Source organism: Trachinotus anak, unplaced genomic scaffold (assembly GCF_046630095.1).
Source record: "Trachinotus anak isolate AG129_WGS33_773 ecotype Australia unplaced genomic scaffold, CSIRO_AGI_Tana_v1 ptg000018l, whole genome shotgun sequence".
In the NCBI taxonomy this organism is placed as follows: domain Eukaryota; kingdom Metazoa; phylum Chordata; class Actinopteri; order Carangiformes; family Carangidae; genus Trachinotus; species Trachinotus anak.
In genome coordinates this window covers 16,531,781-16,546,221 of record NW_027273869.1, presented here as the reverse complement: position 1 = coordinate 16,546,221, position 14,441 = coordinate 16,531,781, and the positions used below count along the sequence as shown (strand labels likewise).

The window sequence follows — 14,441 nt, the reverse complement described above, 5'->3', positions numbered from 1 at the left end:
TGTGCAGGAGCTGCAAGTGACTCAGTGGGTGTTGAAATAACATGACGTAAAACTAAGGTCTTGCAGGAGTCACTGGTAACTGACTAACTAGTCTGCTAACTGCCAAGGTTGTATTAGTTTCCACAAGTTAGACATGCTTGCGCTTTGTTGTGGGATACACACTTAACTGCACATTGGTCCAACAGGGCTAAGATGTACTTTATTCAGTTTCACACCGTGGAGGTTAAAGATGCATATCCTTGCAAATCTGGCCCTTAGATGTCAGTCAAACACTGGCAGTGGACACCCACTCACACTCAAGCTTGAATCTTAGACTGTTTGCACAAATACACAATGTCCACAGTAGCCACCGTATCATTATATGCCCTTCCTTGAGTTCAAGGGAAGTAAGAGGAGGGAGGGATAAGCTGAAAGATGATCTGGAGGAAAGAGTCACTGTCATCTGTCACTTTCATTCATTTTGAAGTGCAGTCAGCAGAGAGGAAGGTGTCAATAACTGCATATATTTCGTCAGCACTCAGACCGAGGATACAAATGTAGGAGAGAAATTGGATAAAGCTTCTTTCTGATTTACAGCCATTCACACATAAACAACTTAAGCTCCAGGAGTCTGTAGTAAAGTGTGAGAAATAATAGCAGGGGGAGGACAATAAGCACAGAGGGAATCTGATTGATGCCTACTGCTTTTGAAAACAACTCACATAGAGTTGGAACAATGCAAGTCATCTGCCCCACTGCATAATTCAATAGCAGAAGGGCTGGGTAGCAATGAGTAACCTAACCAAACTTGAATATATCACTGAAGTGATATGATAGCATCCTACATCGCATATTTGTTTTCTCCCAGTCGATTTAATGAAAAATCAAAGTCAAAAGGGCAATGACTCAGTGGAATTTTTTATTTTTCTTCTGACCAAACCTTTTTATGAGCGCCCACATGAAGCTATCGTGATGTTAATTCTTTTGGCAACATGGTGATTCTAGCTTGAAATTCCCTCGTTCAACTTCATGAGAAAAATAACCACAGAGCAACATGAAACAGTTTGAAGTTGCAACGTCTGTGTGCTGGCCAACAGTTCAAAAAGCAATCATGAAAAGTCCCCGAAAGACAAAAGCAGTTCCTGACTCAATATACGAGTTGTCAGAGGATGTGATTTTTTTTTTTTTAGATCAACATCCTCATTCCCTTTTCAAGAATAACATCAGTGTTACAGAAAACCAAACATTTCAAAACCAGTCAACAGCTTTAGTCATAATAGTGTTTTCTTAGATGTATTTACATTAGTCACTGATCATTAGGAATACCAGTGACAAAACAAGTCCAGCTGTTTTTTGTGTAAAAAATACCACACTAGGATTTTTTTCTAAAGCACAGAAAGGAATCTACAATGCACAGAAAAAGCACTTGTGTTTAAGGTTAAATCAAAAGCATCAGAGAAGACAGAACAACCACAGGCTCAGTATGATGAGAGCATGATAATGGAAACCTACAGACACCTCACCAGGAAGAAAAGGTACAGTGAAGCTGACAAAACATAATGTGGTTTTCACCACAAATGCAAACGGCCTGATTTAAATTTCACAGAATCACTGACTACGTGACATCACAGCAGCTCAGTGGTGTGCGACTTTTCATTTTAAATCACTTTGTTTTCACTTCTGCTGAAACTGATGTGTGTTTCAACTGTATGATTTATGGTTCAGCTTATCTATATTACAGAAAGGTAATTTCACCCTTGTAGCATCTAGACATGCAGATCATTTTGGTTTTAGGTGCTGATGTGTTGAAATATCCATCTCTGAGGTTTCTGATGACACCTCAAGGGGGTTAAAGGCACTTGCAGTTGTTGAAAATTTCAAAATCTAACAATTACATTTGAAAAACTTGACAGCAACTTGTCTTCAATGCCCAGGTAACTCCAGGTAATACATGTAACTTTAAATTGTGATATTAATATACCATATATCATGATATAGTATGTTTTAAGTTACAAAATGTCAGTGTCTGTTTTTGGGTGATCCACTTCATTAAATTCTGGAAAACAATTTCAGATTGATGCAAAACTCCTGTACAATTCAGATTTTAAATGGATAGATTGGGTATCATGGTTTAAAATGGTACAGCAAAACCTCTGACACTAAATAAACAGTATCATCATATCACACAACCCTAACGCTATGTAGAAAACATGTTGAAAAAAGATGCAGCAGATATGCTGTTTTAAACTATTACATCTATAAAGTTAATGTTAATAATAAGCTGAACCCTTATTCTTTCTGTTTCAAAACACTTGAACTGCAGCAGGAAGTGAAAAACAAAAAAAAAAAAAAAAAAGGCCTCTGTGAGCCCAAATCAAAATTGAAACCAAGCTGGCAAGACGCCATCTCACCAGTTTGAGTAAGTGAGAAAATGTCATTTTTAATGTGGGTGAATTGACCCTTCGATGCATCTTGTGAGACTGTAATTATCATCATACATTACAATGACTCTCTTTACAAATATAAAATTAAGCCTTTTTTAAAGCATTATAGTACAAAAAAAATGTACCAAAATGCATTACTTAAGTTCACATGAAAGAAAATGCAACACTTCAACTGCTGCGCTTCAGGAGTCTCTGCAGGATATAAGTGTTGAATTAAGCTTTGTAGCACTGACAGATAAAATCTAATAAAACAGTAAGTTCTGACAGCCACTGTCACAAGATGTGTCAACATCAAAGGAGCCCAGCGAGTCTCCAGACTTTCAGGATGCGTGTCATGTCATCTCACTATGTTGCCATCAGTTGGATGTTGTGTATTTGTTAAACTAGGAGTGTACAATTAGGTCATTTTGACATTGCTAACATGTGTGTGCAGGTTGAACTCATCAAACACAATCTCACTCCAATATCAATCGGCCACCTGTTGTACAGACATCACACCCATTGTAGTGGTCAGAAGGTTAACAGATGGAGCTCATTACCCACAGCAACACCAGCACATCGTTCACCACAGTCATGAGCAGGGTGTGAAAGATACAGAGCAAGGAAAGTGTAGAGAAACAGCAAGAGAGGAAGGTAGTGCACTTGTGGGACATTCTGGTACAAAAAAAGCACGTAGCCTGTATAAATCCACTGCGCTGTTGTCTTATCATATCTGTAATATGATACAACACCACAACAGCCACATACAAAAGAAGACAGATGCAGATTTTCTTAGAATGAATTAATTTCTATCCTTTCACAGTATGATCATATCAGTCAACCCAAGTGCTAAAAAACATGTAGAAAAAAAGATATGGCATATATGCTCAGCAGCAACTATTCCTTTTTGTAATGTGGGAGAACTGACCTTAGCCTCACTTTATGCAAAAAGAAACTTGTGTATAATCAAAAGTGAAATCATATTTTATCTGTATTAATGTTAACTTCCATTACACACTACATTTTTCTTGAGTCCTAGAAAATGTGCTCAGCAAAACATGTTACTATGGGCTAGTAACTGTGTATGAGGTCAGGAATTGGGCTACTGTCACAGTTTGAGAGATAGCTTAAATTTTTTATTTTAAATTATTGTGCAGTGGAAATAATATTTTTTGGTGCAAATGGACAGGAAACTCATTAGGGATTATGGAAATATCATTTACACAGGTGTTAGGCTGTGAAAACACCGTTAGCTTTCTGTCTTAAATGTACGGCTAATATGATATATGAGAGGCACAAACTTAGGCTAATGTCTGCCTGTGCTGTGTACAAATGAACATGACACATTACAGCACAAAAGACACGCAATACCGGTAGTTATGAAAGAGCTTTTCAGGTGTACTCACCATGGAAGTAGCTGGCTGATGGCGGCAGGTGTCCGGTAAACCGTTAATGCTAAGCTAGCAGCTGTATTAGCCGCTGTGTTAGCAGCTGTGTTAGCCGCTATGTTAGCCGCTGTGTTAGCCGCTATGTTAGCCGCTGTGTTAGCCGCTGTGTTAGCCGCTGCGTTAGCTTGGCTGCTGCTAATGGCTGCCTCTAACCTGGGCTGAGTTTCCGCGTTTGTTCCACGCTTCATGTCTAAATGTTTCTTTAATCGCCTCAACATTTTGTCTTCTTACTCATAAGACTTTGTTACCAGAAAATCGTTTTCTAATTTCCATTTGCTAGGCCACCTTGCTAGCTGACTGAAAGTCTTAGCCGCTTCATCGCATTAATTACTATCACCTGGGTGAACCTGGGTTACTCATGGCAACCTGGAAACCGCTGCATACAGGAAATATATAGACACATATTCATTGAAGTGTTTTTTGTTTTTTTGGTTTTTTTTAGGCACAGCCTGTGAATGGGACATTTTTATCTGTATATACAGTCTATGATTCATACAAAAAATAATAATATAAGTAATAATGCTATATCCCCATCAATAAACTGACTATTGTATTGGCCAATATAAGCTTATCACAGATATATATTCAGAACAGATCTTAGTCACAGATCTTTACCAACCAAATGTAAGGGCACTGTATCAAAAGATTTTTGTTTATGTTGAAAAATGTATGGCAACCTTTTTAAATTCTCAAATCAATATCGGTATTGATTGAAAATCCAGTATCATTTGGGTTATAATGAATACTGATATCCGATAGCCCTTTTTTGTAATGTCAAATGCTCAACATGTTAAATCCTCACATGCATTCAGAGGCATAGTCTTGCAGGAATCTACAAGAAGTGTTTCCTGCAGTTTCCAGCAGGCCTGTGTGAGGGTGGAGAAAATTACTGACATCAAGGGCAAGTGACGCAACAGGTTGTCTCATCTCAGTGTTCAGTAAGAAACCATGTCACAGAAAGTCCACAGGTCTAAATGTCTGAAAAACATTCAATCTTGGCCACACGGAGCAATCTGATCAAACATGCCAACGTGGACCTGTGCCACGGGTATTTAAAAATGAATGAGAGGAATTATCATCTTTGTTCTCTCCAGCTCCCTGGTGTTTCCCATTGCTAATTCCTAATCTTAATGACTACTAGATAAGCACAAGTGTTAATTAAAGAGAGCTGCATAGTAATTATATCTCAGAGGGACCTGTGCCAATGCCTCCTCACCACCACATCCTCCAGCTGACACTCCAGCCTGGTTTCTCCTCCCGCACTTGACTCCCTCACAACACTAAGCATTCAGCGCTTTCACACTCTTCTCATTATCTCATCCTGACCCAGTGTTTTCACCTAGTTTCTGAAAAAGGAAAGGGATCCACGCTCCAAACACACCGTGGTAATAAAACCACAGCATTTTGGGCTGGTCCCTGTCGCCCAGAGCAGAGTTATAGGTGTTTTTTGGAATCCCTTCCAGTGAAATCACAGAGAAGAATATGAAATGAAAGTCAATATTTTCATAAGCCAGCAACACGGAGGGAAACTAGAAACTGATGCAGCTCATAAAATTCATCTTGGCCCCAAAACAGCTTCACATAACTTCACAATCACTGATCATTGCTGAAGCGGGGTGAAGGGATGTGGGTGCAGCTTCTCGGTCTTATGAAATTACCCTGACATAAAAATCCATCACAACCAGCCAGCCTGCCCGAGTGCTTGCATCTCCACCAGAAAGACAGCAATCTGTCAGCTCATCTGCGAGTCCACCCCAAGGAGGAAAATAATAACACAATGGACAACAAAAGACTTTGCCAGAATCATGTGGGTATGAGTTGAGCTTATTAAAAACCACGGTGGAAAACAAATATGCAAACAGAGAGCCCGCCCCCACCCCCGGCAGAAAACACAATAAAATATGGTGTGAAAGACAGAGAGTGAAGAAGGAGGGAGAACAGACACCCGCTGCTAATTTAATAGACTGACTATAGGAGGCTATGCAATTCCATTATGTTGTGTCATCTGTCCTGCGGAGGCTGGATCGGTTCCTTGGGGAAGGTCACGGCAAATGACAGACATGATCATGACCATTGGGGAATCCAAATTTAAACACCACCCCGGCAGAATTGAAAGCTGATGACCAGGCTGTTTGTTCCTGACGTAACTTGTCATTAGGTGGTTCAACACAACAGAGAGGGGAGAGTCAAACACGCTTTCTTCACATTTTCTTTAAATTTGGCACGAACATTCACTTGGACTCAACTGTGTACTGATTCGATTTTGGTGGTCAAAGGTCAAAGGTCAAGGTCACTGTGACCTTACAAAATACAGTTTTCGCCTTGGGAACACAATATCTCAGGAACTCCTCAAGGTAATCTCTTCACATTTCATCCAAATGTCCACTGGGACTCAAGGACAAACTGATTCGATTTTAGCAGTCAAAGGTCAAAGGTCACAGTGACTGCACAAAATATTTTTTAGGCATAACTAAAGACTTCACACAGAAATTATGATAAAAATTTCACACAAATGGTTAATATTTTATATGACTCTGGATAAACAGGGAAGTAACCTGAAACTAGTCTGAGTGGCAGGGGCATACAACTGCAAGGCAGTTATTCTAGTTTCTGACCGCAGGTGTATTGGGCACAGATTGAGGGTGCTTCACCGCAGTGGTGGCAGGACAGAAAAGACATATGAGTTGCTTCTGTAGTAGCAGTTTTGGTCATTTTTGAGGGCACTTATAAACAATATCACCCCGCAGATGGATCCCAGAAACTCCCATACATTGACAAACAGGAGATGGAACTGTAGATGAAAACATATCTGTCTTACTTTGTTGTTGTCTTTTTTTTTTTTTTTTTTTTTAAGAGCTCCACCTATTTCTCCACCTGTTGACAGTTAACTTTATTATAGGTGTGACTAGTTTCAGAACCAGTGTTGCTGAGGTTAAAAAAAGCATGATAAATCTACTTTCCTTTCGTACACACACTGTAATTTTCCTGTGATAATAAATGTTGGAAATCCTACAGAGAATCAGAGTGTACACGCTGGACGGCAAAGGCAGAGAAGAAAAGCTTCTGTTCAGCTCTGCTCATTAGTCAGAGCAAAGACACTGTCACGAATGGTCACTGGCAGAGCTGAGCAACATGGATTTAGTCACTATGTGCTGCACTGCTTTTGTTCCCCAAACGAGACAGTGTCTCTCAGCAGAGGGAATACCCTGCTCTCTTCCACCTCTGACTCAATACAGACTCCTTCCTAAAACCTCAAAAAGGAATTACACATATATGAGTGATGTTTGATTAATATGTGATTAAGGATGGAAAATTATTTACATTTCAATTTGAAATATGATATTTGAATGAGTTGGTCTTCGTTACATGTGGTCGGGCCTGTCTAAAAAACCAAACTGAAAAAGGCAGCTCCTTGAAATGCTGGATACAAATGTTGTGTTACAACAACAACAACAACAAAAAAGCAGCATCCTTTAAATCCTCACGTTTTTTTCCCTCCTAACTGTCACAGGGTGACATCATGCTGTTTTTGGGCGAGTGCAAATTGTAGCCTCCTCTGCACCATCAGGAAATGATGCGATCCACGGAGGAGGAGGAGGAGGAGGATGAGGAGGAGGAGGTGCGGAGGGGGATGCATGCTTGGCTCTGCATCTTGTCTACAGAGAAGTAGAGCTTCAAGACGAAGAAGCCATGTGTAGCATATTCACCTGAGACTAAATATTAATGTCAAATGAAGAGGATGGATGAGGAGATCAAGGGTGAGAGTGAATTATTCGACCCCCAGTTTGTTATTCATATTAGACCTAAAACAATTAGTACACTGCTGTTTTGACTATCAGTTGATAATTTCATGTGTTTTTTAATACTCAAATCTCAGAATTTGCTGTTTTTCACCATTTTCTATAATTTTAGCTTGAATATCTAATTCTGAATTTTGGTATTTTAAAAGGTTGTTGTTCCATGGGTTGTACATGACAGAGACTAAAGGGTATGGATTATAGAAAAGACCCTGTTATGTTAGAAAAACCTGCACCCACGACACTGAATTTCAAATCATGTCATATTGCTGAGGAGAGCTATTTCATTTTGCCTCAAATTGCTTCTGAAACCATCTTTTCTGGTGCTTTTACAGAGAAGAAGTCAGGGTGCACATGTGCAAAATTTCCTGTCTCATATTCGGACTGAGACAGCCCAAGTATCTTTGTTTTTCACTTATATTAAAGGTCTCATAATTTACATTTTACTGGTGTTTGAAGGTTTCATATCCGTAACAAGATATATCTGTGGTTTTAAGTACCAAAACCATCTCAGTGTAGTTTTATATCTCCTCTCTCAGGCTTCTCTCTGGAGCTCTAGTAACAACAGGTCAGTGAGCCAATCAGAGGAGAGCCTCTGTGCCTCTCTTCTGATTGGCTGACTGTTTTCTGAGTGATCAAATAGAAATATAGTAGATTTCAGGCAAAACACTCTGGATTTCAGAAAACTAAATCCTGCAAGGTTGGATGATGGTTCCAGGAGGGCTGGGCTTGGGTGACGGCTGAGACCAATGACTGCTTTGCTGTGACATCACAAAGTCACAGAAGTCCTGGCGGCTCATTTTAAGTCATATTTTCTGAATATGGGCTGTGTGCATTTCTCTGTGGACTGGGTGCTTTGGTACTTTCACAGTTGTAATATAGGACATAGACCTGCTTTATAATCAAAAAAGACATGGACATCGCACTTTATACAATATGGGACCTTTAAGTTATAAATGCTGAAAGAAAACAGTTGCACTGCAACAAATTAGCAAAAGAGCTGCCATGTGATTTTTTTTTTTCTGGGTCAATATCGCATGACCAAGTCTGGCTCTCGGTTAGAGAACAGCATTTCAAGTCCCTTCTGCTTTATAGTTCCAGCCAACTCATTCAGGGCATTGGATGAGAGGGCCAGCCCACACTGACAGCTTACACCTTCTGGAGCGAGACGGTAATAGCATTACCAACAAGGCCAGCACACAATAGCCTATAAACACAAAAATCCTGTTTCTGCAAAATCATGACACACATATCATCTATACACCAAACACACCAAGGGTTTCACTCTCTCAGAAACAATCATTAACATTAACATTCCTCTCGTCTCTATAATGAAAGTCTGAGAACACAATGGCTTCAAAGAAACAGACATTGGGGCTTGTTTGAGCTTTGTTAACCATAAATATCTATTCTGACTGTTGTTGCTCCAGGGCTTTGATAGCCAAGATAGGTGGTTCCTGTTACAGAGACTTGAGGTCTAAAAAAGCTGAAGGTAATAAATGATCAAGAAACTGTCAGGCCCTTTTGTTTGTTTGGGGGAGGGGGGCAAGATAAGCTAGTGGTTATTCCCTAACATAATTATACAGTTTATGGTCATATTACTTCTCCAACTGGGCTCCACTAAGCAGATTATCACTTGGTGCTTCAATCAAATATTCTGCTTTAAAAAGGAGTCATCCTCTAAACGGATAACTAAAACTTGGAGATGTGTAGGCCTACTTGTGTTTCTCTGGAAGATAATCCAGTTTTCTTGAATCAAATCTCAGGCTCCCAGTTGAGTCACCATGCCTTGTTTAAAGACACAGCCGCCTCTGGTTTCTAGATAGTTCTTGCAACACGTTCACATCCATTGGAGGTAAGTGCTTGAAACAGTTTCTCAGGGGGAAACTGGTGGTGATCTGGTTTATATGGAGGGTTTCACAGTGAATGATAACCAACACAAAACAAATATACACAAATCATCAACTAATAATCACTAATTGGCATTTGGCACATGAAGACATTGTCTTTCTTTTGAACTTTTCTTACCACTTGAATTCTTGCCACATATGAGGTGCTGGTAGGGCTGCAGCAGACCCCAGATCTCCGAGTCGCTGTTGATGGCTTGCTCCAATGACTCCAGCGTAAACTTGGGGATCCCGTTGTCCCTCTCCACCAGCGCGCTGCGCAGGACGCGGCTGAACACCTCCCTGAACAGGCTCTCCATGCAGGCGGTGAGGTATATGGCCGCATGTTCGTGGATCCTGAGGGCCACCCGACTATCCACCATCCACCTGAAGAACTTCCCCACGGAGAAGATCAGCCCGCAGCGCGCCGACTTGCCTCGGCTGAACTTGTCCCCGGTGCTCATGTTGTAGAGGGACAGGGCGCTCAGAGCCGCCGTGATGCAGTTGACGGAGATGGTCCATGAGAGCACCACCTTGATGGCGCTCTGGATCTCATGCTTGGTGCACTTGGCGTAGCGCAGGCTGAGCCGCTGCGCCTCCCGGGCCACCCTCACCAGTGCGCGGCTGATGAGAGCCGACAGCCGCGCCAGGACCTCCGGTGGCGGGTCGCCCACCATCAGCTCCTCGTCTTTCCTCAGTGCGCCCTCCACCTCGCCGAGGCTCCATGGCACGTCCTCCAGCTCGGGCAGTTTGGCGCACTGACCCGAGCACTCCAGTATCTCCGTGTCCTCCGCCAGGACGGTGTTGACTGTGTCCAAACTGTTGTGTCTGCTGTGCATGGATTCCGTCAGATGCCAGCAGTTGCCCCCATGCGAGAAGGATTGATGCGTGTCGGAGCAGCACAGCGACACGCTGGACGACCTGACCGAGTCCGCGGCTCCACCATAACCAGAATCAAGCGTTAAATCCTCCAGCGTCCTCACGACTGTCTTACCCTTGCCTGCCATAACTGCACCGCATACTGTTGGGTATGCTTGGTCTCTCAATTAAATGCCACAAACTCGTCTTGGTGCCTTTTTTCTCAGCCGCTGTCCGAGGACCTCAGTGTATTTCCAGCTCAAAGAGTGAACCGACGGCACCGAGCCTCTATTCCCCCCCTCCTCTAAAGTCGCTGGATGTCTCGGATCTCCTCCTGTCCACAACTTCACACGCGTAACCTGAGAGCGCACAAGCCTTCCGCGCTCACCGCAACAAGCGCAGCGCAGGCAGGGCTCTGATGGAGAGGTGGAGCCTGGAGCCCCCGGGCTGAGACGAGCCAATACGCATCTCCACCAGCTTTGATTGACACAAACAACCCCAACTGCTACCTTCGAGCAGAGGCTACCTGGTGCTGGTGACACACGGCTGCAGAATCAAGAGATACACACGTAGGCTGCTGTGCTGTTGCTCGTAGCCGTGTGTAGCCGCAGTGCCACTGATCATGGCAGTGTCAGGATGAGAGGTGGATCCCCACTGAGGCAACACATGGTGGAAATGGGAACTGATGACATAGCCTATGTAAAACAGACAGGGTATCCAAAAAGGCACTCATTTTAACTTTACGACATGAAATTCAAAGGATATATCTCACTCACAAATCAAATAAAAGGTTGGGAGGCGACACAGGCATAACAGTGTTTTTTTCTCTGTAGAATTCATTTTTCTATAGGTAACTGAAGGGCAGGTAGTTGTGTGCTCTCCTTTTATCTGTGGCTCCATCACTGACTATGATTACAGCAGCTCTGTTGTGGTCAGTCAAAGGCCTACTTGTCTGCAAAAAGGAGCTCACTTTGTGATTTAGAGTAGAAACTGCTTAAATGGAAACACACATATTTTCATACACAGAGTTCCCAGGTGTTATTTCTAAGAATCTCATCTTTTTTTTCATCCTGTATGACTGCAAATATTAATAAAGCTCTGTTTGGCTTCCACTTTGGGAGATGAACCCTCATTCTGTTTGTGATTATTTTGAATTCTTAAAAGATGTAATGCACAGACAGTCCTGGGTCCCGCAGTGACAAGCTGTTATTTTCTGGCATGCTGTCCACCACTAGTGGTAATTTTGAGTGAGAAGTCAAAGTGGGTCTGCTGCGGCAGAAGTAGTTTTATTGAGGAACACCATCCGCTTTAATGCCAGATCCCTATAAATATTTTACCATTCGGAGCACATTCCTCTGAGCTTTTTTAGATCAGAGATCCTCCTAACGTCCAGTGATGATGCAGACACCCAGTCCTGCTTCAAGGTGTAACACCACCTCATCAGGATGCTGTTCAACAACTAATTCTCCATAACACAACATTTTTTTTTTTTTTTTTTGTCAGGCCATAAAAACAAAGAGTGAGTGAGTTGAACATGCTGAGAGGAACAGTTGGTAGAATGATGATTCATCCATTCTGCCGGGGCTTTCTCCTTGTACGTCTGAGCTGGACCAACCATCTGTCCACACTGCCTGCCATGCCAGAGGCCCTTTCATGTTTTCTTAGCATGACACTGCACTACCCATGCCAAAACTGACAAACTTTACACTGGCTCTTTTTTTGAGAAATGATGTGTGACACCCACTCTTGCCAAAGTGATTGACAGGGAAAAGTGTAAAAGAAATCATCCCAGTATCTTACCTTCTTTGTTTGGCTGACAAATGATAAACAATAACACTACCACACTGCATGATTTATGTTTTAGAGCAAAGTATTTGAGTTTATTTATATCAAGACCCTCCGCAGAAACAAGCTGCAGGGCCTCTGAATGCTGTTGGAAAAGACACTTTTGAATAAGCAGGACCGACTGGGTAAGATTGTTGTTGACCGAATGTTGAATAATTGAACAATCAACACAAGGGAAACTCTGATAGGTGATGAAAGGGAAATCTGTAATAACAATATTAATTCTGACATGACCTCCATAGACAAAAAATAATGATTTAATATTTAATATTTTTATTGATGATGAAATAATGATAGTGAAGGATTCTTCACACACACACACACACACACACACACACACACACACACACACACACACACACACACACACACACAAAGAGCTGTTTCATTTTCTGTGTAAGCAGATGTCACTATTAGCACGTGGCGTCCTCCAGTCTGTGGCATTAACCGAGATCATCTCCAGCAGCCTGTCACAAGCTCTTGATGCAATGCAGCATATCTGGATGACTAACTCAGGTGAGAGCCGTGGAGGTGGGCAGCTGTCAGCTGCTTCTCTACGTGCACTGTGGTCCTCCAAAGCTTGTCCTCACTTATTAAGCCTTGGTTGCCTAGTAACAGCAAAAAATGATCATGCGTTTCCCAGCAAGATGATAGATTGTTTGTGTTTTCCCAGCAGAATGAATGTATCATATGATCGTGCTTACTTAGTCATCATGTGCACTCCTGGTTTTTGTTTTTTTTACTCTTTCAGTCATGTGTTTTTCGGTTTGTTTTTGTGTGGTGTGCTTGATGTGATCATGTTTACAGTCTACTTCCTTATTTAAAGCCCTTTCCTTTTGCTTACTTTAAAATTTTATGTATTTTTTTCTGGAGTGATTGTTTATATTACACTTGGTACTTGTGAAGAATGACTTGTAAAGAGTTTTGCATTATTTACTGTTATATTGTAATACTATAAAACAACTAGGATAGAGACACAATAATAACAGTCATCATCATCATCGTCGTCAGCAGAAGCAGAAGAACTGTAATATCATCATTCTGTGTAAATATTGTAAGAGAAAAAGTGCAGCTTCCAGTAAGAACCATAATGATGTGGCTGCATGAGATGAAGTTATCATCAGACACACAGTGTTGTGGTGTGATGCCATACTGCCACTCAGTGGCCACAGCGTGCTCCTGCTTCTATTGAACAAAGCTGCGTTTCGTGTCTTACATAATTACAAGTCATTTTATATAAGAGAAAACTGTGACGCATGGTGTACACCACTACCACAACTACTTCAACTACTACTACTACTAATTATTAATATTATCTTTCATTATTATTATTACAAACATACACGGAAACTAATAAATAAAACAGATAAAACACAAATAGATCATGTAGGTGAGGTGAGACTGAGGTAGGTAACGTTATTCTAGTAGCATCTTGGGTCGAACAGCAATTCATAGCGCTTTATATAAGACATAAAAAGGCAATGAGAGAACACAGAGAGGAAACACAACACCGTATAAAAAGACAAACATGCATATACATTTGTGATAAGGTGAAAACTTTAATGCAACAAACAGCAGTGGCGAATGTAAACATGAAATCTTCAGTCCTAGCCCACTGAACATACAGAATACTTTCTGTACAGCCGACTTTCAGTTTCCATTCTTCATACTAAACTATAAAAACTGATTCACCGGGGTCTTTATCAAATTGCACACATGGTTTCTGAGACTGAAGCCGCTGCGGTGCGCGCACATGCGTGAGCGCCGTCCTCTCATGCCAGACTTCATGTGATGATCCGGGTTCTTTCCAGGTAAACACGCCAGCAGCCTGACCCAGCATCTCATACCTCTGTTTACATTCATGCTCCAGCAAAAAAACTGTGTTCATCCTTTTCTACTATTAACATATTATTTGTCAGCATTAATTTAAGTTATACTTGCAGTAAACCAAAGAAAAGTACCAAATTATTGTTTATTTCCACTTAAGCTTTGGAAACTATATATATATATATATATATATGTGTGTGTGTGTGTGTGGAAAGCGGTGAGTCGACCATAAGAGGTAATATACCAACAAGCAGCCCACTCTCACTGTACATGCTCGCTGTTACTCATGTAGGGCAACGAAAGCACGCTGCAGAAACGTGACCACGCTGGGAAACGGACGCAGGGATCTGGACCAATCAGAGAGCGCAGAGCCGTGTG

The 14,441-nt window shown here is 41.6% G+C and overlaps 1 protein-coding gene across 3 annotated transcripts in view; it reads right to left on the bottom strand.

The window, feature by feature from the left end:
• Positions 1–10,792, bottom strand: part of LOC139635356 (ankyrin repeat and BTB/POZ domain-containing protein 3-A) — a 162,236-nt gene extending 151,444 nt beyond the window's left edge. For 2 of the 3 annotated variants that reach the window (XM_071502572.1, XM_071502573.1), the window contains exon 1: positions 9,676–10,792. In XM_071502572.1, coding sequence (XP_071358673.1) covers positions 9,676–10,540 — 865 coding nt within the window. In that variant the 5' untranslated portion in view covers positions 10,541–10,792. Of the gene's footprint in view, positions 1–3,808; positions 9,630–9,675 lie in introns of those variants that run through there. The other variant, XM_071502574.1, reaches the window with a different exon arrangement.
• Between the last annotated feature and the right edge of the window lie 3,649 nt (positions 10,793–14,441).